The 23507-nt window shown below is 36.5% G+C and overlaps 2 protein-coding genes across 3 annotated transcripts in view; both read left to right on the forward strand.

Annotated features, from left to right (window-relative positions):
• The window catches only part of LOC127946257 (cyclin-Y), a 47248-nt gene extending 32177 nt beyond the window's left edge, over positions 1-15071 (forward strand). Inside the window, exons 3-11 of one of the 2 annotated variants that reach the window (XM_052542714.1) lie at positions 1146-1180; positions 2246-2269; positions 2597-2700; positions 3956-3991; positions 4284-4341; positions 4432-4551; positions 7137-7303; positions 8362-8524; positions 11843-15071. In XM_052542714.1, coding sequence (XP_052398674.1) covers positions 1146-1180; positions 2246-2269; positions 2597-2700; positions 3956-3991; positions 4284-4341; positions 4432-4551; positions 7137-7303; positions 8362-8524; positions 11843-11959 — 824 coding nt within the window. In that variant the 3' untranslated portion in view covers positions 11960-15071. The remainder of the gene's footprint in view (positions 1-1145; positions 1181-2245; positions 2270-2596; positions 2701-3955; positions 3992-4283; positions 4342-4431; positions 4552-7136; positions 7304-8361; positions 8525-11842) is intronic. The other variant, XM_052542715.1, reaches the window with a different exon arrangement.
• Positions 15072-17068: 1997 nt separating this feature from the next.
• Positions 17069-19243, forward strand: LOC127946256 (gap junction delta-4 protein-like). Its single transcript, XM_052542713.1, has 2 exons — positions 17069-17515; positions 17915-19243. Exons 1-2 carry the CDS (start codon positions 17452-17454, stop codon positions 19087-19089), a joined length of 1239 nt encoding a protein of 412 aa, XP_052398673.1. The 5' UTR covers positions 17069-17451; the 3' UTR covers positions 19090-19243.
• Positions 19244-23507: the final 4264 nt, after the last annotated feature.

Here is a 23507-nt window from a genome sequence, read left to right on the forward strand (position 1 = left end):
TTATGCTGATCATCCAATCAGAGTGATCTCTCTCACAAACGGGCTCAGTTACCAATTTGGCATGTTCAATCATCAGACAATCACTCCATGTTAGTCAGACTACTGCCAATGGTGCGAAACAAACAAACAAACAAACAAAAAATAGTCTGACAGGGCCTAAACAACAACCCAACATTGTCTAGCGACTGGTTGTTGGCTTGGTGTGTCACAGCCTTCTATATGTAAATTAACTGCTTGTAGGCGTAAGTTTATATGCTTATGGTTATAATGCTAATACCATAACAATTTCTAAAGAGCACTTTTGTGTTTTTAAATAGCTTTGTGAGAAATGTTACAGTATGTTTATAGAGTAGTATATACAGTATCTGTGCATTGAACTTTGTTCTACAGAGACCAGCAATGGCAAATAAATAGAGAGGTTTATGAAGCTTTGACTGAGAAAACAACATTTGAAAGTCTAAATCAATGGCAAACATCACCAGCACTGTTTAATAGCTTGTGCAGCTGCTACGTGATCAAATTTGGATGTGCTATTGTGATGTCATTGATAGATTTACTCACGCCCAAATTGTACAATATAGCAAACTCTGATTGGTTGCTTTACGGTCAGTTGGTCAAGTGTACTAGATTTATTTTTATTTGTTTTTAACTGCTCATACTATGTACGCACAGACTGCATGCTGCTTGAGTATATTTTTGCACTAATTTGTTTTTCCAACACCGAGCTAACCTGTTGTTTTACAGTCAAAAAATAAATGCAAGAGAAAAACAACAAACTACTGTAAATGCAAAAACAGTAGATCCCTACGTACATGACATAAGAAATAAAAACTATACATTTCATGGCCATTCTCATGACTTAATATTTTTTGCCTCGTTTTAGTTAAATCATGGTCATGATTTAAAAAAAAAAAGGTTTGCAAACCAGGACTCAAACTTAGGACGCACGAATCGCAATGGTGCTACATGGGAAGTTTAATTACAGTTAATGAAATATATCCAATGGTTTAAGACCGTCGATTGTTAGATACTTCCCTCTTTATATTACTGACGTTCCTTTAATTGTCGCCCTTGTCTTTTTGTCTGTGTCTGATTAACTGTACTGACTGTTGTGCTAGTGTTACTGATTATGTTTCTCTTCACAGTTCGGGAAAAACGGAAAAGTCTGTACGTCAACCATGTAAGTAGCAGCAGCCATGTCATCAATTGATTGTGTTTTCTGTCTACAATAAAGACATCCCTTCATGTGTCACAACACCCACAGAACTAATCAAATCCCACATGAGAATGCAGGAACCAGTATCGCATGAGTCTCTGAGCTTGTGTTGCATCAGTAACAGCATTGCTTTTCTGATCAACACTTTCCTTCTATATAAATGCTTTAAAGGAATAGTTCACCATCCTTTGCTGAACATTTACCCTGAGGTCATCTAAGATGTTGATAAGTTTATTTAGTCAGAACAGTTTTAGAGAAATGTAGCATCAGCAATGGATCCTCTGCAGTGAATGGGTGCTGTCAGAATGAGAGCTGCTAAAAACAAAACAAAAGTCCCCAAGTAATCCACACGAAGCCAGTCCATCAATTATCAATATATATATATATATATATGTCAGACTATTGCTTTCAGTTAAATTCCACAGTTCATAAGCCATAATAATGCTTTATTCAGTAAATAAAAGTCTGAATCAGGAGAGAAATATGCACAGATCAAGCACTGTTTACAGGCTAAAACAGTCCAAAATTGTTCTAAAGAAATATGCCGGTGGATTTTGAAGTGAGAGGTCAACAGGGGATGGACTGTGTCACTGTAAAGAAGTGATAATATGGATAATTGACTGGTCTTTTGGCCAAAAGTGATGGTTGAGGTAATGGTGTTTTTTTTTCTTACAAACATGCATCATTTCGCGTCACAAGATATCAACTGATGGACTGGGGTGGTGTGGATTATTGTGAATTTATATATACATTTTTTTAATCAGCTGTTTGGACTCTCATTCTGACGGCACCCATTCACTGCAGATGATCCATTGTTGAGCAGGTGATGTAATGCTTCATTTCTTGAAACATGTTCTGATTTAAAAAAAAATGGGTGAGTAAATTTTCAGCAAATGTTTATTTTGAGGTGAACCGTTCCTCTAATCTGCATAACTTTCTCCATTTCATTGCCGCATGCTATTCATACTCAAACTGTAATGAATAGCATATGTTTTGTTCCTGTTTTAATGTATTTTATTGCTTTGCAAGTTAACACACATTGCGGAGTCAAAGGTAAATATTTGCCCATTGCTCTATTTATTTTCTTTAAACGTATGATATTGTGTCTGTTTTAACATTGTAATGATTTATTTGCAATATTAATGCTGCTTATCAGTTTTTGAAGTCCTGTATAATACATGACTGTTTCTGCTGTACTGGATTGGGATACTAACGTGTACTCCACACACATTAAGTGAGAATCACTCGGATATAAATGAGATGATAATAGCTTCTCTGAGGCTGCAGGTGGCCTCATTTTCATCCTGTTTGCTGAAAATCTGTGTGTGTTTAAGAATAACTGATGTTTTAGTTTGCACTCTGCGTGTCCTTGTGTTTCAGCAACATCCATCTGGTCCGATGAGACGCAAGTACAGCTCCTGTTCGACGATATTCCTGGACGACAGCACCGTCAGCCAACCCAACCTCAAATACACCATTAAATGGTACTTGCGCCCTCATTGTAAACTGATCGAAATGTGCACGACTGGTTTATGACGGATATCTAAATGTGGGTTTTCAAAAGCATGGCTGGAGCCTTTGGAAATTGGGCCTAACAACATGTTACGTTGTATTATTGATAAATAAAAGTGACGTGACGTACAACCAAGTATGGTGACCCGTACTCCGAATTCGTTCTCTGCATTTTACCCATCCGAAGTGCACACACACACCGTGAACACACACAGGGAGCAGTTGGGGTTTCGGTCCCTTGCTCAAGAGCACCTCAGTCGTGGTATTGCCGGCCTGAGACTCGAACCCACAACCCTAGGGTTAGAAGACAAACTCTTCAACCACTAAGCCACGACTTCCCCAATAACTGCTTGTAAAATGAGTGAATGAGTCACGTGAACAGATTGAGTGTGGAAGGGAGTCGTCTAAATCATGAAGTCCATGATTTAAAAAAATGATTTTAATATTTGATTCTGAATATTTCATATCATATCAGTCGTATAAGTTCCACTGATCACATTCATCACAGCACTTTATGAATTTAAGTATGTTAGGTAGTAAGCCAATACCTATTTTCATTAATATAAAATAAAGGTTCAATATAAAAATGCTATACAGTACTATTTAAATAAATACAATGTATATAATAATCATCGTCATCATCATCATCATCATCAAACTAAAATGTAAAATCAATGATAAGATGTCACAATATTACAGTACAGTATGATATATTTGCTAAAGTTTCAACAATGTTAATAGATTATTAGTGTTTTTTTTGTTTTTGTTTTAGACGAGTTATACATTAGATGTCAGCAAAGGTCATTTTAATGTAAAAAAAAAAAAAAAAAAAATGAGCATGAATAATCACACATCCAAAATTGGCCAAAGCATATACAAAATGAAACAGAAGATATTGTGATAACTGATATGGGTACAACATGTGGATTTACAAATAGATTTGTTCTTTGTAAATTAAGCTCCTTGTGGCATTAAATGCTGTGTTCATTCATCCAGGAATAGTTTTGTGAATGATTTACAATAATCCACCTTTTTTTTGCCCGTTTCATCATTTGGCCAAAAAACATTCTCAGATGCTCAGTGTACAGTTAGTGAGGACAATGCAAAAGCTGTGCAATACCAAGGATAACGCTATATACTACTTCTCCTTCAGCTTGAATTGAATGCTGCTTCATCTTGTTGACTAGCGTTATATCAACTTCTTTCTGCGATCTCTTCTGTTTGCAGTGTTGCCCTCGCAATTTACTACCACATAAAGAACAGGTATGTTTTTCAATTCTCTCATCAGATCAGGTCTTCTGTCTATCTGTGTGTCTAAGTACTTTTATCTCCATCTTCTGCTCTGTCTCTGACTTTGTGTCTTAAACTGTAATAGCATATAAACCTTTAATGATTTATAACCTTCAAACTCCAAGGCTTTCAGATCAGTTGAAATCTAACTTTTACACTGAAAATGTAACACAACACTCTTTCCTAGTTCTTTAATTCTTTCTATGATATTAGAAGAAGTCCTAGTCTTCCCTAATCTAATTTCAGTTCACCCTTCTCCTTTCAGAAATGTGGACGGGCGAATGCTGTTAGACATTTTTGATGAAAAACTTCATCCACTTTCAGTAAGTGTTTTATTTCTGCAGCTCATTTATAAGATGTTTAATTGCATCCTGAACTTTCCTGAATGTTTCTAAAACTTCCTCTTTCCACAGAAATTGGAGGTGCCGTCAGACTATGACAAGCACGACCCGGAACAGAAACAGATCTACAGATTCGTCCGTACGCTCTTCAGTGCCGCCCAGCTCACGGCTGAGTGTGCCGTAGTTACTCTGGTGAGTGAACGTCATGTGACTCGATCGTGGACCAATACAGATGAATCCTTGTCTATTTGGATTGGCTGGTAGCACAAGCTAAAATAGGGTTTACCGTCAGTGAAGTGGATTTCCCGTCACTCTTAGTGCTTTATGAGTGGATGCTAAGCTCAGCAGCTGTCTAAGATGTGACTGTTCCTCATCTATGATCAAATCCTTATTTTGAAGGCGCATCTTTTTCAACCATATACCTTCATGAGGTGTCATGAAACAAGTATAAGACATACAAGGTGCTGTGAATGCTTGAGATGGGCTTAAATGAAAGTGTGTGTGTGCAAGTTTAAAATAGTTATAATCTATAATAATCAAAATAGCCTAACACAAATCTGTGCTTTTGTTCTCATTTATTTTCATTTTTAGTTAATTTTACTTCTGCTTTAAAAAGCCTTATTTTTGTATTAATATTGTAATGTTACAATTTTAGAATGAGATGTGATTTTAACCCTTTTTTGCACATATTATAAAGGCTTACATTAACTTCATTTGTTTTCATAGACTTTAATATTTATTGTTTTGTTTGACAACATTAGGTAGTAAGTGATTTTTACTTTATTTTTTTATACAAAAACGAAAATACGAAGATATATATCCGATTTGCCCATATCGCCCAGCCTCAATTAAAACTAAATAATTTGTATTATATGAAACAATGCTGAAATAAAAATAAAATACACATATACATACACATTTAACCTTGGCAACAGACTAAAATAAATCCAGTTTAAACTAAATTACAGTAATTACTATAACTGAAATGAACCTTACCAGAAATACTGTATTTTCCGGACTGTCACACTTTTTTTTCATAGTTTGGCTTGTCCTGTGACTTATAGTCAGAATTAATTTGATAAATAATATGACATGACCTATATATTTTTTTTCCTCATCATGATGTATTTTTGGACTGATGTGACTTATACTCTGGTGTGACTTATTGTCCGAAAAATACGGTATCTAAAAAAAAATATATATATATATATATATATATATATATATATATATATATATATATATATATATATATATATATATATATATATATATATATATTGAGCGTGTATGAATGTTTGTGCTGCTTAGTGCTGCTAAATCTTTTTTGCACTGCATACATCATGCTTTTTCATTTCATAAGGACATCTTTGTCCGCCTACATCCATCAGCAGTGTTTATGAATGCTGCATACTGTCATAAACCACATCAATAGAGAACAGACTTATGATTCAACCATTCAAGAAGTAATGGTTATAACGTTCCTATAGAAGTACACAAAGAAGTATTATAAGAGTTACTTAAGAAACCATCACTATTGATAGTGTTCATACTTATTCTTTGCCACTCAACATAGCAATAGCCTTTTACACTTTACTTGTCTAGCAGACAGGAAGATTACCTTGAATCATGTGGCATGTTAAAAAGAGGTGTGCTGTTTTTTTTGCTTTCAACAGTGGATAAAACTGAAATGAGGGCTCATGCATCTACCTGTTCTGCTTCAATATTAATGTAGTGTCAAACAGTATGTTTCAACCTTGTACAGACACATAACAGATAACTTTTAAACAGACATAGAATATGTATAAATGTGCCTCAGTAAGCAGTTTGATCAGAGTATGTTTTTCTCTCTCATCTATATGGTATAAAATTGCAATGCCTACATGTTTAGAGAAATAATGTATCCATGTGATTAAGGAGTCAATAGTACATAGTGTATTTTTGATAATTTACTGTGCATTTCTGCGTTCATATATTTATTTTTTAATCATGAAATATAGCAAAATTTCAGAGCTTCCTATCTTTAAGATTTGCCAAAATTGTAATAAAAAATTATATAAAAAATTGTCTTTGATCTTTCAAGCTGTTTAATGCCACTCAGCAGGTGTTGCATGCATCAGTCCAAAATAAGTTTAATAAAAAAAGCACCCATCCAAGAAAAGAAAAGTGTCTCATTATTACATTTTGAATATGGATATTATTATTATTATTATTTTTTTTTTTTTAGAAAAAAACACATCGATTCTTTACAGGAGGCCTTTGTTCACATCCTGGAGCCCTGCGAGACACTCATTTTTATTTTGGGGTGAACTAACCCTGAAGGAATCTTACTCATTTCCAAGTACTTAAGTATTTACCATAGTATTGAATAGTAATTTTAAGTATAATCAAATCAGATTTATTTGTATAGCACTTTTCACAATATAATTTTTTTTCAAAACAGCTTTACAGAAAATGCATGTTGCGATATTACAATGTTGTTTGGCTTCTTATGAACAAGAATCTTACATTTAATCAAACTGTGGCCCAGTGAACAGTCCAGGTGACCATGTTAATGAGATGAGGTGTTGGAGAAAGAAAAAAAAACTTGAAGAGAAACACTCACCTAAATCAAATGATTTGTTTATTGGTGTTTTTTTTTTTTTTATTTATTTATTTTCTCAAGGGGCAGCTAATATATTGAAAACACCAGGGGGCCTAACACAGATCCGTGTGACTCCCCATACTTGCCAGTGTTAGAGTTGCTAGCAATTTCTTCTTTTTTTTCTCTCGCTCAGGTGTATCTGGAGAGATTGTTAACATATGCAGAGATTGATATTTGTCCTGCTAACTGGAAGCGGATTGTTTTGGGTGCCATCCTGTTGGCGTCAAAAGTGTGGGATGATCAGGCCGTATGGAATGTTGACTACTGCCAGATCCTCAAAGACATCACCGTGGAAGACATGTAAGTGTGTGTCTCTTGCGCCTCCGAATTCTAGATAACATGACAACACTCTGAAGTGCAAGTCATTTAATATGTAGGAATAAAGGGCTACAACAATGTTGTCGGTTTCAACTTCCATTTTTATTATTGATAATTTGCACCAGTTTCCCAGGAAGCAACAAGTATCTTGAACGTAATAAAAACTGTGCTTTACTTGTAAATGTTTTATGCAATATTTAAATTTTCCATACAAATTTTTATTTTGCAACTATGAATGGAAACATAGATTTGATGCTCGGTCTTCAAACATTTCTAATATATATGCTATATGCTGGATAATCACTAACAAATAAGGAACATGTTTTAATTTTAGGTTTTTTAAGTTAGTTAAATTTAGGTTTGTTAAGTTAGTCTAAGGTTAGACTAAATTTAGTTAGTCTAAGGCTCTAAGCATTTGTAGAATTGGTGTTTATTATGTTTTTGTGACATTTTTGGAAAGTATATCCTAAAGAGCTTAAAGTAGCATATATAATATCCATAAATGTAAGGTACCAAAAAAATTGAGCTGACCGATATAAAGAGTGACACTTGAAACTTCCAGCATATCACATCTGCCCTTTAAACTCCTGCTGAGTACAGTTAAGCACAGTAATTTTAAAGGCCAACCTGACTAAAGATTCAGTGACTGAGGCAGTATTATTGTTCTCAAAGCACATCACAGAATGGAGGACCACAGAGTGTGGGTTTGTGGTTTTTGGATGTTTTTTTGTTGTCAGAGGCTTCACTGTTATATTTAGCTGGTAGGTTTCTGCATGTGTTGGAATAATTATGTGGTTGGTAGGAAGGGGTGACAACAGATAGTTTATTTTGAACTTTCAGGAGTTTTCTTTGGTGGTAAGAAATATGAGGATAAATAAAGTTATTCATATTGTCAGGATTTTAGTTTTAAACATGCAAAATCAGAATTTATTTGAATAGCTTAACTTTCAAGGTTTTCTTTTCAGTTACTTCCACCCAGTGACAAATGTCAAAAGGAATATATGCAAAGCTACTTCTTTTTGCTTTCTTTCTCCCACCAGGAATGAGTTGGAGCGACAGTTTCTGGAGCTGCTGCAGTTCAATATTAACGTTCCATCAAGCGTGTATGCCAAGTATTATTTTGACTTGCGTTCACTTTCTGAGGCGAACAGCCTTAGCTTTCCCCTGGAACCTCTCAGCAGAGACAAGGCCCAGAAGCTCGAGGTGAGTGGTCAATACTACTCTAGATCATTAACACACATTATATAGCTCAAGATATGTATCTCAGATTGTCACTCAAGATCTCATTCACATCACAGTGTGCTGTGGTTTCTACGTTTTCATGAAGAGTCCAATATCTTGATAGATTGCAGTACTGAATCTGTTGTTCCATCAAGTTATAAAGAATATGTAAGCTTGTATTGGTACAGCTCTCACTAAGAAGGAATATCGTGACATGTTGTATTGGTCCATTGGTTCAGTAGCAGCAGAGCTGAGTAATTACCTTGTCTGAATCCCCATGTGTCTTATGCCAGCATTCAGCCTCTATGCTGCACAATTACAGTCCTGACAAGACCAGGCCTATAATGATGTTAGTTAGTTCAGTTGTGTGTGTGTGTGTGTGCACACAGTTGCCTTTGGTGGTGTAATAGCTCACCAGCCCATATAGAGTCAGTGGTCTGGGTGGACAGCTCAGTCAATCAGTGGTTTGTGATCCAGTTCTTTCATAAGGACCAGCCCCCCTGCTCCATCTTGCACTGGTCTTCTTTATACACTCCCACACACACATCATTCATCATCTCAAAATAATGGACACAAGTTGCATCGTCTCAGTAATTAAACTTTTTACCACTTATTTTTTGGAGGTGCTGGGACTTGGAAATTTGGTTCTTGCATCAGAAAGTACAAGTTTAGCCAATACTCTTTCTGTGACACTTTCAGTTGTATCAAATGTGAATCTAGCTAATTCTATATCTACTCAATGACATTGTTATCACTTATACATCAGCAGATAATGACTTATAAGTTAATAATATAAGTTTAATAATAATAATAATAATAACAATAATAATGTAGAAATAAAGTAGAAAAGGGCCAAGAACAGAACCCTGGGGAACACCTCAAAGGGATAATTCACCCAAAAATCATAATTATGTTATTAATAACTCACCCTCATGTCTTTCCAAACCAGTAAGACCTCCATTTATCTTCGGAACACAGTTTAAGATATTTTAGATTCAGTCCGAGAGCTCTCAGTCCCTCCATTAAAACTGTGTGCACGGTATACTGTCCATGTCCAGAAAGGTAAGAAAAACATCATCAAAGTAGTCCATGTGACATCAGAGGGTCAGTTAGAAAGTTTTGAAGCATCGAAAATACATTTTGGTCCAAAAATAGCAAAAACTACGACTTTATTCAGCATTGTCTCCTCTTCCATGTCTGTTGTGAGAGAGTTCAAAACAAAGCAGTTTGTCATATACGGTTCGCGAACGAATCACTCGATGTAACTGGATCTTTTTGAACCAGTTTACCAAATCAAACTGAATCGTTTTAAACTGTTCCCGTCTCCAATGCGCAATAATCCACAAATGACTTAAGCTGTTAACTTTTTTTAATGTGGCTGACACTCCCTCTGAGTTAAAACAAACCAATATCCCGGAGTAATTCATTTACTCAACATTCGGTTACATCGAATGATTCGTTTGCGAACCGAAAAAAAAAAAAAAAAGTTTTCAACATAGATAAACACACTTTTAAAAACACATTTTTATAAGTAGACCACAGATTTGAGTTTTAAACAACTACAATCTCACCTAAAATACTTTTAGAATTACATTTCATGCCACAATAACTGTAATATTCTGAAAATGATCCGAATAAATGGTGGTTGAAATCACAATGCTGCGTGAACTCAACCAATCAGGATGTTTAGCGCTCAAGTCCCACCCCCAGAATTTCTGGAAATTTAAAAAAGTACTACCTCGCCAGCAGGGACTTTCTGAGGGGCATTTTTTTACCTGGAACTTTCTGGTTCCTGTGATGGAAACAAACAGAGTACCAGCCAAAAGTCCCTAGTTATTGGGGAAAGTTCCAGCGGTGAAAAGCGGCTATAGAAACTTGATCTAATTATGACAGCCTCTTAACTTGGTCAATATATATTATATACAGGCACTGGACTGAAAATACATTCATCGGTCATCGCTTCCTAAATGAATTCAATGGGTCATCTTGTTAATGCTATAAATTAATTACAGTACAGCCATAAAATTAAATTTCATAATGAACAAGAACATAAACAACAATATTACATTAGAGCACAGAAATTCCAAAATGACTTTTCCCTTACATTCAACTTCCAAAAGTGCATTAATCTTTGCCATGTTACATTCATTTAGTTGACTAGTGCTATATGCTGTATCAACAAAAATATAGTTAAGTCACCTTTGTTTATATAGCGCTTTTAACAATATAAATTGTAACAAAGCAACTGAACAGCATTAAATAGGAAAATAGTGTGTCAATAAAGCAAAAATGCAGTTCATCATTGAATTCAACTGTCAACATCCAACTCAGAGTTCAGTTAAAATAGTATCTGTGCAATCAAGTCAACGAAAACGCTGGTAATTAAGTGTCCCCAACTAAGCAAGCCAGAGGCGACAGCGGGCAAGGAACCAAAACTCTGGGAGAAACCAGGCTCATTTGGGGGGCCAGTTCTATTTTCAGTTTTATTTATGCCATTAAATTACATACATGGCATTAATATAAACACCAACACTGACAAGCTACACAATATTGTGTCCATAACCGAATGCGATTCATCTATGAACGCGTTATAGCGTACCTTGTCAGTGATCTGCGGCTCTGTGTATCAAATGCATCCGAATAATTTCCATCTGAAAGCAAGTGATGGAGATTTACCGGTACTATTAATTACAGAATTGGCTTTACTGACGAGATGTGCATGACAATCACGTGTGATTTATCATGTAGCCCTTGTTTGTTGAAGACAAAATACAAAGTAAATGAGGAATTCCAGGTGTATTCAAAGCGCCACCATTACTGTCCAGAGTACATGGCATGGTTCGCTGTGGTTGTTTACAGTGCGTGGAATGGTGTGCTTTGATTGGTTGAGCAGATATATTGCATTCTGCAAAAAAGGGAGACTAGCGTTTGTTGCGTTTTTTTTTATTTTTTTATATGCCGTTTATCGCGTTTTGGAACCTTTGGAACTCTTCATATATTAGAATGATTTCTGAAGGATCATTTGACACTGAAGACTGGAATAATGATGCTGAAAATTCAGCTTTCCATCACAGGAATATATTAGTTTAAAAATATATAAATATTTATTATAACACTATTTCACAGTATTACTGTTTTTAGTGTATAAATGCAGCCTTGGTGAGCATGAAGAGACTTCTTTCAAAAACATTAAAAATCTTACTCATCCCAAACTTTTTGAATAGTCCAGTGGTAGTGTAAAAAAGATCAATCACAAAAAAAAATGTGAATGTCTGTCTCTCCTTCTCATGTTTCTCACAGGCGATCTCCAGGCTTTGTGACGACAAATATAAAGACTTGAGAAAAGCTGCCAAGAAGCGCTCAGTGAGCGCAGATAACCTGACAGTGGTCAGATGGTCGCCGGCCATCATCTCCTAATAACGGTGGACACTGAGAACTTTCACGAGAGACTGAGAGAGAAAGACTTTCAGAAGAAGCGTTCTCTAAGAGGACACATATGTGTTTAGTACCTCCATGAGACTCTTGAGCCAGAGTGTGTCAGAAGAGTGTTCTTGCTGGCCGTACGGCTGCTGTATATACAAGATCACTTTCCAACCTGTGGCTTAGAGGAAAGAGAGGAGGACACTGCTACTGCAGTTCAGAAATACTAGAGGATGTGAATGAAAGGATGAAAAATGAGGGAGAAAGACGCCCAATGACTGGAACCACATTCCAACTGCTCTGTCATATGTGTTTGCCATTCTAGGTGAGGAAGTATTCGTACTGTTTATTGATTTTGTATGGTTAGATAAATTCCACTTGGACACTCAAGGATGTGTTGGATCAAGATCAAGAGACAAAATCAACTACTTCTCACAAGATATTCCCTGGATATTCCTCCATTCCTTAAAACATTTCTTTCCAAATGGCTGTGAGCTGATTAAACTATAAAATTGCCACTGTTCTTACAAACCGTTGTTTATCATTTTATCTCTTTAAGATTTATTTTAAATTAAAAAAACATTCTTAATGACTGTTTATTGATCTAAAATGAGTCTAACAATGCAAGATCATGGGAAAATCTACATTTTGGACTTCTCTGTTTAGTTGGAATATTTTATTGTGTAGCTGTTGTTGTTTTTTTGTTTTTCCCAATTTGTAATACTCGATAAAGGCAGTTTGCACCATTTAGTCTTATAATCCAAGAGTAATTGAAGTTGACTTTGTATTTCCAAAAGGAATGTGTTGTGGAGGGTTTCTGGGATATGAAGTCCCTGGGAATTCCTTTTGAAATACAAGATTTGATGAGCCTAGAAATGGACTGAAATTGGAAGTTTTAATACTGCAATCTAAGGTTTTCTTTTGCAGAGCCAACATTGACATTCCATCATCAATGACCATGAACGTGTATAAGCTCCATATTCTTGTCGCCATTTTTAATTATTTTTTTTATTTTTTTTTATAACCTCAACGAATGCCAGATATACACATGCTGTGTCACTCATTTCCAATTCTCAAAGCAATACGCTGTGCTCTTTTCCATACGATACCTGCTGGAAAGATTGAAGTGAATATTTGAAAGGCTCCTAACGAACTTCCAGATGATTTTGAGTCGAAACACAAAGGTGAAGCTCTTAGTGTTTTGCAGCGTTTTATTTCTCAATTACAATGCATCAAACCAGAGACTGAATTGAATTGGTGAGGAAGAGGAACTCCTGCTGTATCCACTGCCATCACCTGCGGTGCCTGCATTTAGCGGGAAAACGGCCTTAGATGAAGAATAAGAAATTAGAAACATTTAAAATTAATCTCGTTAAGACATAATGTTTTTAGACAGCAAAGTTAATTTTAAAATCAGTTCTCCCCAGTTGTAAAAGTTACATTTAATTATGCCATCATATGTATGTGATGATTCGTTATATTATCTGTTAAGAATAACTTAGACTTTTTCCTTTGTGACACTTCATTCAGAAACACCTTGAGAGTTAGTACTTCCAGAAATAGATTTTGTATATTGTACATACTTAAAGAAATGCAATTATAATGTTTAGATATTTATATGCGACCAATATTTACTTTAGCTAATTCCTAAATTATGGACACAATTTTTGAAAAATAAAAATGTCAGTTGTTTTATCAGAAATAAGTAAATCTGGGATCCCAAATCTCTAAGTGCTGTCATTGAGGGGTTTTTTTTGTTTGTTTGTTTGTTTGTTTGTTTGTTTTCTTTAGTTGTACATTTGTATTCAATTGAATTTCCTGTTGATAAAAAAAAAAAAATCAACATAAAGCAATTTAACAATGTAATGTTGCCATGAATGTAATTATGCATTTTTTTTTTGTTTGTTTTTTTTTTTTTTTTGCAGCAATGAAAAACAAATTTTCTTAGTACTTACTCAAGATAACATCAAAATGGTATTTTATTTTCAGGCAGTATGTTGATTATTGCATTAATTATAATCATTGTTTTGTTCTATCTCCAATGCCCAAAAAAGTCTTAACAATTTACTTAAAATTGTTTAATCTAAATGTAGTGTACATTTTGTGTACAATACAGTAAGTAGGCTATGTGATGCTAATATATCCAATATATAATTTCCTTTTGATTCTGTGGTGAAATATGACCCAGACATGTTTTGTGTGAATCGCGTGTTTAGATAACTTTTTGTCAGAGACGTGATACTATACAAAATATGTAACTAAGGCAGTGAACCCAGATGTTTGTTTAGGTTTATTTCCTGAAGATTAAGGAATATCGACCAAAGTTCTTCTCAAGGAGGATCTGTTCTTTGCAAATGGTGGTGCTTTAGACTCCCTTTGAACAAGTGTTGGAAATAGTTTGAAATCAGGGAAGACGTTCTAGGAAAGTATATTTGGGGAGACAAACAAAATCATGAATCAAAAGACTGATAAAAAGCATTTGAAGATTGTATTATTCTATTTATTTTCTGTGAGCATGTGAGGATGCGGCCCGGCGTTGGATCTGAAGACGGTGTTATAAACTCGAGTCCTGATGGGAGTTTTGGCCGTGTGCACTGACCTCTACCTCTGCATAGAGTCTGTTTCTTATTTAATAACTCTCTCTTGCTCTGTTTCTCTGTAATCTTTCTCATTTGCATTGCAATTTCTAGGAAATTACAAATTCAGATCTTTCAGAACATTTATACTATAAGTGGTTTCCTGTGTAAAAAGAAAGCAAACTGCTTTAGTTGTGACTTTTTATTTTTATGTTTGGTCACTGGTTGTATGCCTGTTATTATGAATAATACATTGTTCTTGTCATTTGTTTCTGTTCCGAAGGTCAAACCCTTCTTCAGGATCTGTTTTCAATGTGTGCCAAAGGCTGAATCCTGTCTGCTATCTTATTTGATTCTACTTTGTTTAACTAAGTGAACCCAGTCAGCCCAGGAGCTGGAGGCTACAGTGGTTGCATGCAGGTTTTCTTTTTTTTTTTTCTTCAAACTATGATTTTAACTGATGCTCCCAGTTCAGAAGCAATGTTAAGAAACCGCCACAAGAATAAACTTTTAAAAGTTGCAATAAAAACTGATTTGATGTCTTTTTAATGAGTCCAATCACATGATATAAGATGTATAGAGAGGACTGGAGCATTTTTATATATATATATATATATATATATATATATATTACATTAAATAAATTAAATTTATGCATTTAGCAGACGCTTTTATCCAAAGTGACTTACAGTTTTTTTGTTTGTTTTTTTTACCTAATGTGCTAAAGCAATGCTCTATCACTGAGCCAAAGGAACCCTTTAAATTGAAATGAAAAATTATTAATTTAAAATGTATTAAATTAATTTAAAGAATTATATATATATATATATATATATATATATATATATATATATATATATATATATATATATGTATATATGTGCGTGTGTGTGTGTGTGTATATACCTCAATAGAAGCTTATCAGAGACTAAAAAAGTATAAAATATGTGAAAAATCGAATGGTTCCCAACTATTTTTATTGTAATTTCTATCATCTTGGGGGGAGGGGCTTATTTTCCTTTTCAAAATTAGCTGCACAACATACATGCATAAATAAATTTACTACTGGATGATTATTTGCAATAATATCGGATATAATTTATACTTCGTATAGTATTTATTGATATTTGTATATCAATCACTTCTTTTCAGCACTGCCACAGACTAAATGAGATTCAAAAGATACCGAACAAGCTTTGACAGATGTTCTAGAAACAGTCAACTTTCCCGGGGTGATTCAGAAAATGAGCCTCAGTTTTGAGTAAACTTTCAGTTTTCATTTTTTTTTTTATGAATGGAATTCCATAAATACTGTATATAAAATCTAATTTACTGTTCACTGTATGTAGATATGAAATGTTGGAGCTAGAAAGTTTTGATGCATTTTCTTTAAAACCCATCAAATACGGTCATAAACTTCATTGCACACCATTTTATGAAATGAATAGTAATGACATGTCCAAAATTAAAGCATTAACTATACCAGCAAGTCATTCTGAACCGAGAGCATATGGTCCATGAGTTTCCATGCAAGTCCCTGGTGAACTACACCAATACTAGTTACCTTAAAATATCTCTTTATCCAGCAGAGCGGCCTACCAATCCTATTACAGACCGTTTATAGCGCACTTAATCAAATACCTGGAAATTACAAATGTCAACCCTATAGTGTTATTGGAGGTTATTACAAGACTTTTATGCTGCAAATCAAGGTCAATGAAGTTACCATATGGTTCCTCCCTGGTCTATGGTCTTTTTTGTTTACTTACTGAATTTAGCTCCACTACAATTTTCCTCTCATTTATGTCAAAAAAGTTTAACGGTAAGTGTTCACTACCCAAGCTGCTGCCTTAAACCTCTGTTCATTAGAACAAGTCCTTCAAGCCCTCCGTCCAGATGTCCCTCATTCAGAGGTCATTTAGTCAGAGCTAAAATCTTTTAGAGATTCCACTATGATCTCTTCTGATCCCATGGTATTCAGTCATGTCAAACACCTCAAGGACAGGGCTAAAGAGGGGATTCTTTTAAATAATGCATTAAAATTAGAATCTAGTGCATCACTGATAGAAGCCAACCAAAAAGGTCCTTGTAGAGTTCAGATCAAAAGTTTAATTAATTTGCTGCATGACCTCAGCACCCAACAGAGCACTTAGATACAAGTATGTAAATGACTTCAGTATCCAAAAATGTTCAAATAAATGCACCATGTTGAAATTCCTAAGGATTCTACCACCCAAGACCTCATGTGACTGACAGAGGGGAAGTCGTGGCCTAATGGTTAGAGAGTTTGACTCCTAACCCTAAGGTTGTGGGTTTGCATCTCGGGCATAAATGGCTGCCCACTGCTCCGGGTGTGTGTGTGTGTGTGTGTGTGTGCGTGCACTTTTGATGGGTTAAATACAGAGCAGGAATTCTGAGTATGGGTCACCATACTTGGCTGTATGTCACGTCACTTCACTTTGAACTGTCATTGAAATGCTTTCCATCAGACATGATAATTGAATTTGATATCTGATCCAGCTAGTTATTCTCCTGTAAGGACAAACAGAGCCCAAACACCACACCAAGACTGACATGCCTCTGGTGGGTAAGAATAGCCTCACAATAGAGCTCACATCTCTCGCCTTCTGTTGTCTGAGAACAGTTGTTGTCAGGACAGAAGCAGAGGGAAGATGGGAAACCAGGTTGGTGGACACGCGTGAGTCGTGCTGTTGCGGATTTCAGCTGACCTGCTGTGTAGGACCTGACCAGGAATTTGAGTGCTTGTAAATAGCACTTATTTTAAATGCCTGCTTGGACTGAGTTTAATACAGACTGTAAAATATTGTTTCTTGTGTGGAATCAAGTGGGCTGTGAGTTGACCAGGATATTCTGTGCAGTAGTCTCCGGGGTTGGAGGCCTAAATCTGCTGGCATGGCTAAACAGACTGCATCTGAAATTATCTTCATAACACTGAACCACAACGTCACCCTTATAGGTATGTGCACTCTTCCGATATTTTAAAACGCATTCATACAGTGGCTCCAAATGCGATTGAGCACTTAAGTGCAAAACTTCAATGTCTAAACGACATTGTATTTGAATTTCAAAACATTTGTTTGAAGGATAGCACATCTGTACATTGAAAATGTTTCACAGAAACATCTGTTAGAGTTAGTTAGAGTTTGATATAGAGTTGGAAATCGAATGCAAAACTGATATGACCCTGCCAACATTGGGGCATATCTTATATGTTGTCATTAAAGTAATATCGAAGTTCCATTCATCAAAATTTTATTCAATTAACTTGACATTAAGTAAATTTCTAGACCAATTTAAAGGAACATTATGAATGCTAAGTCAAACTGACAAAGAACTGTGTGTTTATGCTCCTTAGGGAAAGCATGGCTTGTCCTGGTGATATTCCTAAGGATCCTGATCTTGCTGTTTGCTGGTTATCCCCTCTTCCGGGATGAGCAGGAAAGATTTGTGTGTAACACCATTCAGCCCGGTTGTGCCAATGTGTGCTACGACATGTTTGCCCCTCTCTCCCTTTTCCGATTCTGGCTGGTGCAGCTCACCACCCTGTGCCTTCCCTATATGATGTTTGTCACTTATGTGATCCACAAACTGACTGCTGATAGCAGAACTTCTGAGTCCATAAAAGCGGACTCTATCTATAAGATCCATCAAGAACCATTCAGAAAATCATCTCTTTGTAAGACCGTTGTTAAAGCTGGGAAGGGCCAGGTGCAGTACTTCACAGGAGCCTACATCCTGCATCTGTTGCTTCGGATACTTATAGAAGCTGGATTTGGAGCTGCACATTATTACTTGTTTGGCTTCCAAATCCCCAAACGCTTCATGTGTCAGCAGCCACCTTGCACAACAACAGTGGACTGCTACATCTCTAGACCCACTGAGAAAACCATCATGTTGAACTTCATGTTGGGGGCAGCCACTCTGTCCTTGTTGCTAAATGTGTGCGACCTAATTTGTGGCGTCACGCGCTCCGTGAGGCAAAAAAGCAAAGGAAAGATGCTAGTAGAGAAGATGTACGCCGAGGAGCAGTACTACTTGTCAGGGAATGGAAATGAAGGAGTGGACGCCAGCATCCAGCCGACTCGAGATGTGATGGGACCAGGAGGTTACGGCAAAAGAGGGACCAGGAAATCAAGTGGCTATCAAGCTGCTTCCATTTTTTTGGTTGATGACCCTCCACCAACCTCAAGACTTGGAGGAATGCCTGGCTCCAACAACAATGATGATAGCAGCAGCTACCAACCCAACCAAGAAGAGGGGATGGTTAGAGAGGGCAGTGAAGTGGCATTGTGCCCCAGAGAGCCTTTGGGGACTCCTAGATCCATTAAAGTTAGCAAACGCAGTCGTCTCAAACCTCCACCGCCACCACGAAGAGACAAACTAGCTACTCAAGGTGCAATCGATGTCTCAGGAGCAACAGCTGTGTGCACCAGAAGATTAGGGCAATATACTCTGGTAGAAATGACCACCGGTGAGGACATACCAGCTTGCAATGGAGATGGACAAGAGAAGAGGTCGGAATGGGTTTGACTGTCTCGCCAGATGACTAAGAATTTGACTTTTAGCTTTCATTTTGAAGCACTGAAAGAAGAAAAGTTGATTGGGAGTTGACTGGAATGAAGTGACGTGATTAGAATAGATTGCTTGGAGAAACAAGGTGAAATGAGAGGTATTATTAGATATCAGGGGCGGACTGGCCATCTGGAGCACCGGGACTTTTCCCGGTGGGCCTCTGGCCAACGTGGGCTGGCCCAACCAGTACACAAAAATATATATATATATATATATATATATATATATATATATATATATATATATATATATATATATATATATATATATATATAATTTTATTTTTATTTTTTAATGACGGAAATCATAATATTACATCTCTTTTCTATGCAAATGAATGAGTGATTCGATCGCGCGGCCGACAAGGAGTGTGTTTTGTTTGCATGAGTGTTTTGCCCTCACTGCCTGTTTAGTTTGGTCTACTCCATCACGTATCTTGAAGCACGCACCCTTTCACGTCGTCACATTTACAGAGAGAGAGAGACAGATTTATCCGGTACAGCAAATTTCTCTGAGCAGTATAAGTTCACTTTAAAACATAACCGACTGTTTTTTATGAGAATACTTACAGAGCCATTTATTTTGAGATAATTGTGTGTGTATGTGTTCAGTCAGAAGTTATGATACGTGAAAGATGAATTAATTCTGTGTATGCGCATTGTCTGAAATGCTTATCTCAGCACGTGCTTTGAATGAGTGCGTGCAAATTGTTTAAAACGTTTGAATCGGCAAGATTTAGAAACAAGTGCAAACGATCAACTACGTTCCATTTCACCCCTTCAAGCGAGTGAATAATGTGAATCAAGTTAGCAATTTTATATCACTATTTAAGATATATTATATTATATATATATTATATATTTTGGAGCCCGACTGAAAATCACAACAGGGTCTCTGGCTAGCGGTTTTACGAGCCCTGCACCTCAGATCTATCCAGTTTGTGAAACACTGGTTTCCAAACTGGTTTTGTTCAACAAGATAAATGATCATTTTAAAAGATTGACTCAAAAGAATCATCTGTTCACGAATCGGATCATGAACTTGTATTACCGAGTCAAAGACTATGTATTATTGGACAATTTGAATAGGGGTGCTCCGATCACGATCGGCCGATCATTAATGCGCATCTCGTCAGTAAAGCCGGTTCTCTAATCAGCGGTTAATTCCATCAGGTGTGTGATTTCACATAGAGCAGCTGTTACTACACAGAGGCGTTGTTAACTGAGAAGATGCGCCAAAAAACGCTGAAAATTAAGTGGATTTGCGCATCTTCTCTATTAGCAACGGCTCTGTGTAGTAACAGCTGCCCTATGTGAAATCACACACCTGAGGGAATTAACCGCTGATTAGAAAACCGGCTTTACTGACGAGATGCGCATAATGATCTGCCGATCGTGATCGGAGCACCCCTAAATTTGAATAAATAAAGACTTCAAATTCATCTGTAAAGCACATGAAGCTATCGTTTCTATTTCATGCATGATTCGTATGGATCTGTTAACTGAGTGTGAGTTCTAGGAGAATGTTTGTGTCATGATGAGCATGTATCGCTCACTAGGAGACGCTAAATGAACAGCTGCTGCATGCAGGTTTTTTTTTTTTTTTTTTCAATGGAGGATCAATTGCCTACGGAGCCCCTCTGGTCCCACTTTGTCAAAAAAAAAATATATATATATATAACTAACTCGTCGCCTCAAGATAAGTTAACTCGTTGCCTCAAGATACTAGTACTAGTAAATAAATAGAAACAGAACTGCAGCAAATTATATTACACTGAATATTAAAACAGATAATATTGCACAGAATGTGAAGTATTACATTGCACTACAGTACTGGGTACAGTTTAATAACAAAGGGTCCATGTGTCAGACACTTCACTATCTTGAGGCCACGATTTAACTTATCTTTAGGCCACGAGTTAGTTATATATTTTTTTTTTGACAAAGACCAAAGGGGTCTCCGTAGTTGCCCTATTGGTTAAAATCCCCAAACTGTATACTTAAGATCAACAGACAATCTGGGGAAGAGGAAGGAGCAAGAGAGTGGTGCTTAAATAAAAAAAAAACTAAATATAACAAAAAAGACCCTTTAACTAAAGTTAAAGAACTAAACTAACTATCAACAAAAAAGGTAGAAATAAACATATTCAGCGTACAAGACGCTATGATTAAACTATACTAACTGTAAACAAAAACATACAAAATGAGCACCACTACTAACACTAGTGCATCTAACACATCTCAGTAAACTACGTGTGCAAATGTAAGTCGCGACCTGCTTAACTGACTCACAAACTCTCCCGTCAGTCTACACAATGTTGAACGATGAACTGAGATGAAGATTTCATGACAGCAACAAACATTTAGCAAGCGCTGCAAACACAAAACACATTCAAGCACAGAAAAAGAGAACTGATCTAAGATCACAAAAGCAGCGAGCTCCAAACAATGATCAGTCGCTCAGACTGGTCTCTCAAACAAGACCGTCTTCACAGAGTGTGCAAACTCTCTTCCCAACCCAGAGTCTGTGTCCACCGCCACCATTGAAGTTAGAGCCATTCATAAACTACCCGGCGACAGGCGATTGGTGGCGCGATCCCAGACGTCAGCATCCTATGTCAGCTGATTGACAGGCGGACTCTCCAATCGAGCTTCACACCTGAAACAAATAAAGTACACAGACATACACGACAAGTATCCACCTGCCACTGATGTTTGTGTTAGCGCATTCTGTCTTTCTTTCACAGACCAGACGGACCTTGACTTGCCTTCCCCCTGCTACAATCAAGGGACACTGAAGGCCTTTCCAAAAACAGGTTTGTTGCAAAACACCCAGCGTCTCTGAGGTTAAGCCAAGACTGACATACGTTTTGCTTCAGAAGGGTCGGCCGCCAAGCAAGAACAACCCAGAGGGTACGAAGGTGCTTTAAAGGACTTCCAAAATCCTCTAGCCTGCAAAATCTCAGGAACTGTCGAATGTCAGTCAACTGGACCCCATCATAAAGCAATTACTGCCCAGGCTGCTTTCGTATTTATGGAGGTAGCTTGTAACACTATTTCAAGGACCCACTGGGGCATGGTTCGGAGCTTTAGAACAAACACTTAAAATAATCTGGTGTAACCAGGAGCAAGATGAGGTGTGCCTTTCAGACTCTACGAAGCAAGCCGCTACATGCAAACGATAAATCATGCTGGCTTTGGACAGTCACCCAGACTGCAGCCCTCCTGTCCCCACAATGCCTCATGTCATGTGTCTCATTAAACACACCAGGGACTTCTGGGATTGCCTATTTACGAAGTTTCCTTATACATCACTGATGATGATTTGTTGTTGTCCTTTGCCGCAAGCAGCTAGGGATCTTTATTCTGATGTCAAATGATTTGGAAGTCACTGACTCTTTTGCAGTGTTTTAATTCCATTACCTGACCAAATCACACTTCCTCTTAAAAGGGCAGAGAACTATATTACACATCTTGAAACATGAACTGCTTTATCTCAAAATGCAAGGCATTCAGATTCCAGTAATGGTCTGAGGAGTCAAATCTGGTGTTTTTGATTAGGAACATTTGTATTGTTGGTATGCCACCAGAAACAAGGTTGAGAAAACCTGCCATGGAGTGACATATGTAACACCCTAATAAACCTGGACAGATCATTCCCTCTAGTGGCCAGACATGCACACAACTCATGACTGATGATGGACAATTCTTCACTGTCATTTTACATCTGCATTTAAGTTATTTCAAGACTGAGTGTCTTTTGATATTTCTTCAGGAGACTCAGGGAATGTATTTTAATATATTTGTTTATATAAATATACTGTCTGCTAGTATCTGCAGGCCTACTGTAATACTAAAACTTCACAGTAATTGTAATCATTCTAAAATACAATTTACCTTTTTACTGTACACCATTGCATAGCATTACCATACAGGAAAGCTAATGGTGTTTTTAAAGACTACAACAAAGTTACAGTTTGTCAATTATCATTTTGATTCTTTTGGGGTATGAGAATTGTTCTCTAATTACTGTAAAGTTAGACAGTGCATAAGATTTAGATTTGTATACATGTTTACCATATTGCAACTAAATTAATACATGTTAGTGCACATTTTGTTTTTAAAAGAAATAAAAAATGAAAGTTTTATTTGAACACTGCACACTCAGTTTGTTCTTGATGTGAAATATTCACGGTAAGATCTAATAGTAAAATAAAAAAATGTTTTCGTAACTAAGGTAAAATAACAAATGAGACACCTTACGGTCTCGTGAACTTAAAGGGAAAGTTCACCCAAAAAATCAAATTTGATGTTTATCTGCTTACTCACAGGGCATCCAAGATGTAGGTGACTTTGTTTCTTGATTAGAACACAAAA

This window comes from Carassius gibelio, chromosome A24 (genome assembly GCF_023724105.1).
Source record: "Carassius gibelio isolate Cgi1373 ecotype wild population from Czech Republic chromosome A24, carGib1.2-hapl.c, whole genome shotgun sequence".
Lineage (NCBI taxonomy): Eukaryota > Metazoa > Chordata > Actinopteri > Cypriniformes > Cyprinidae > Carassius > Carassius gibelio.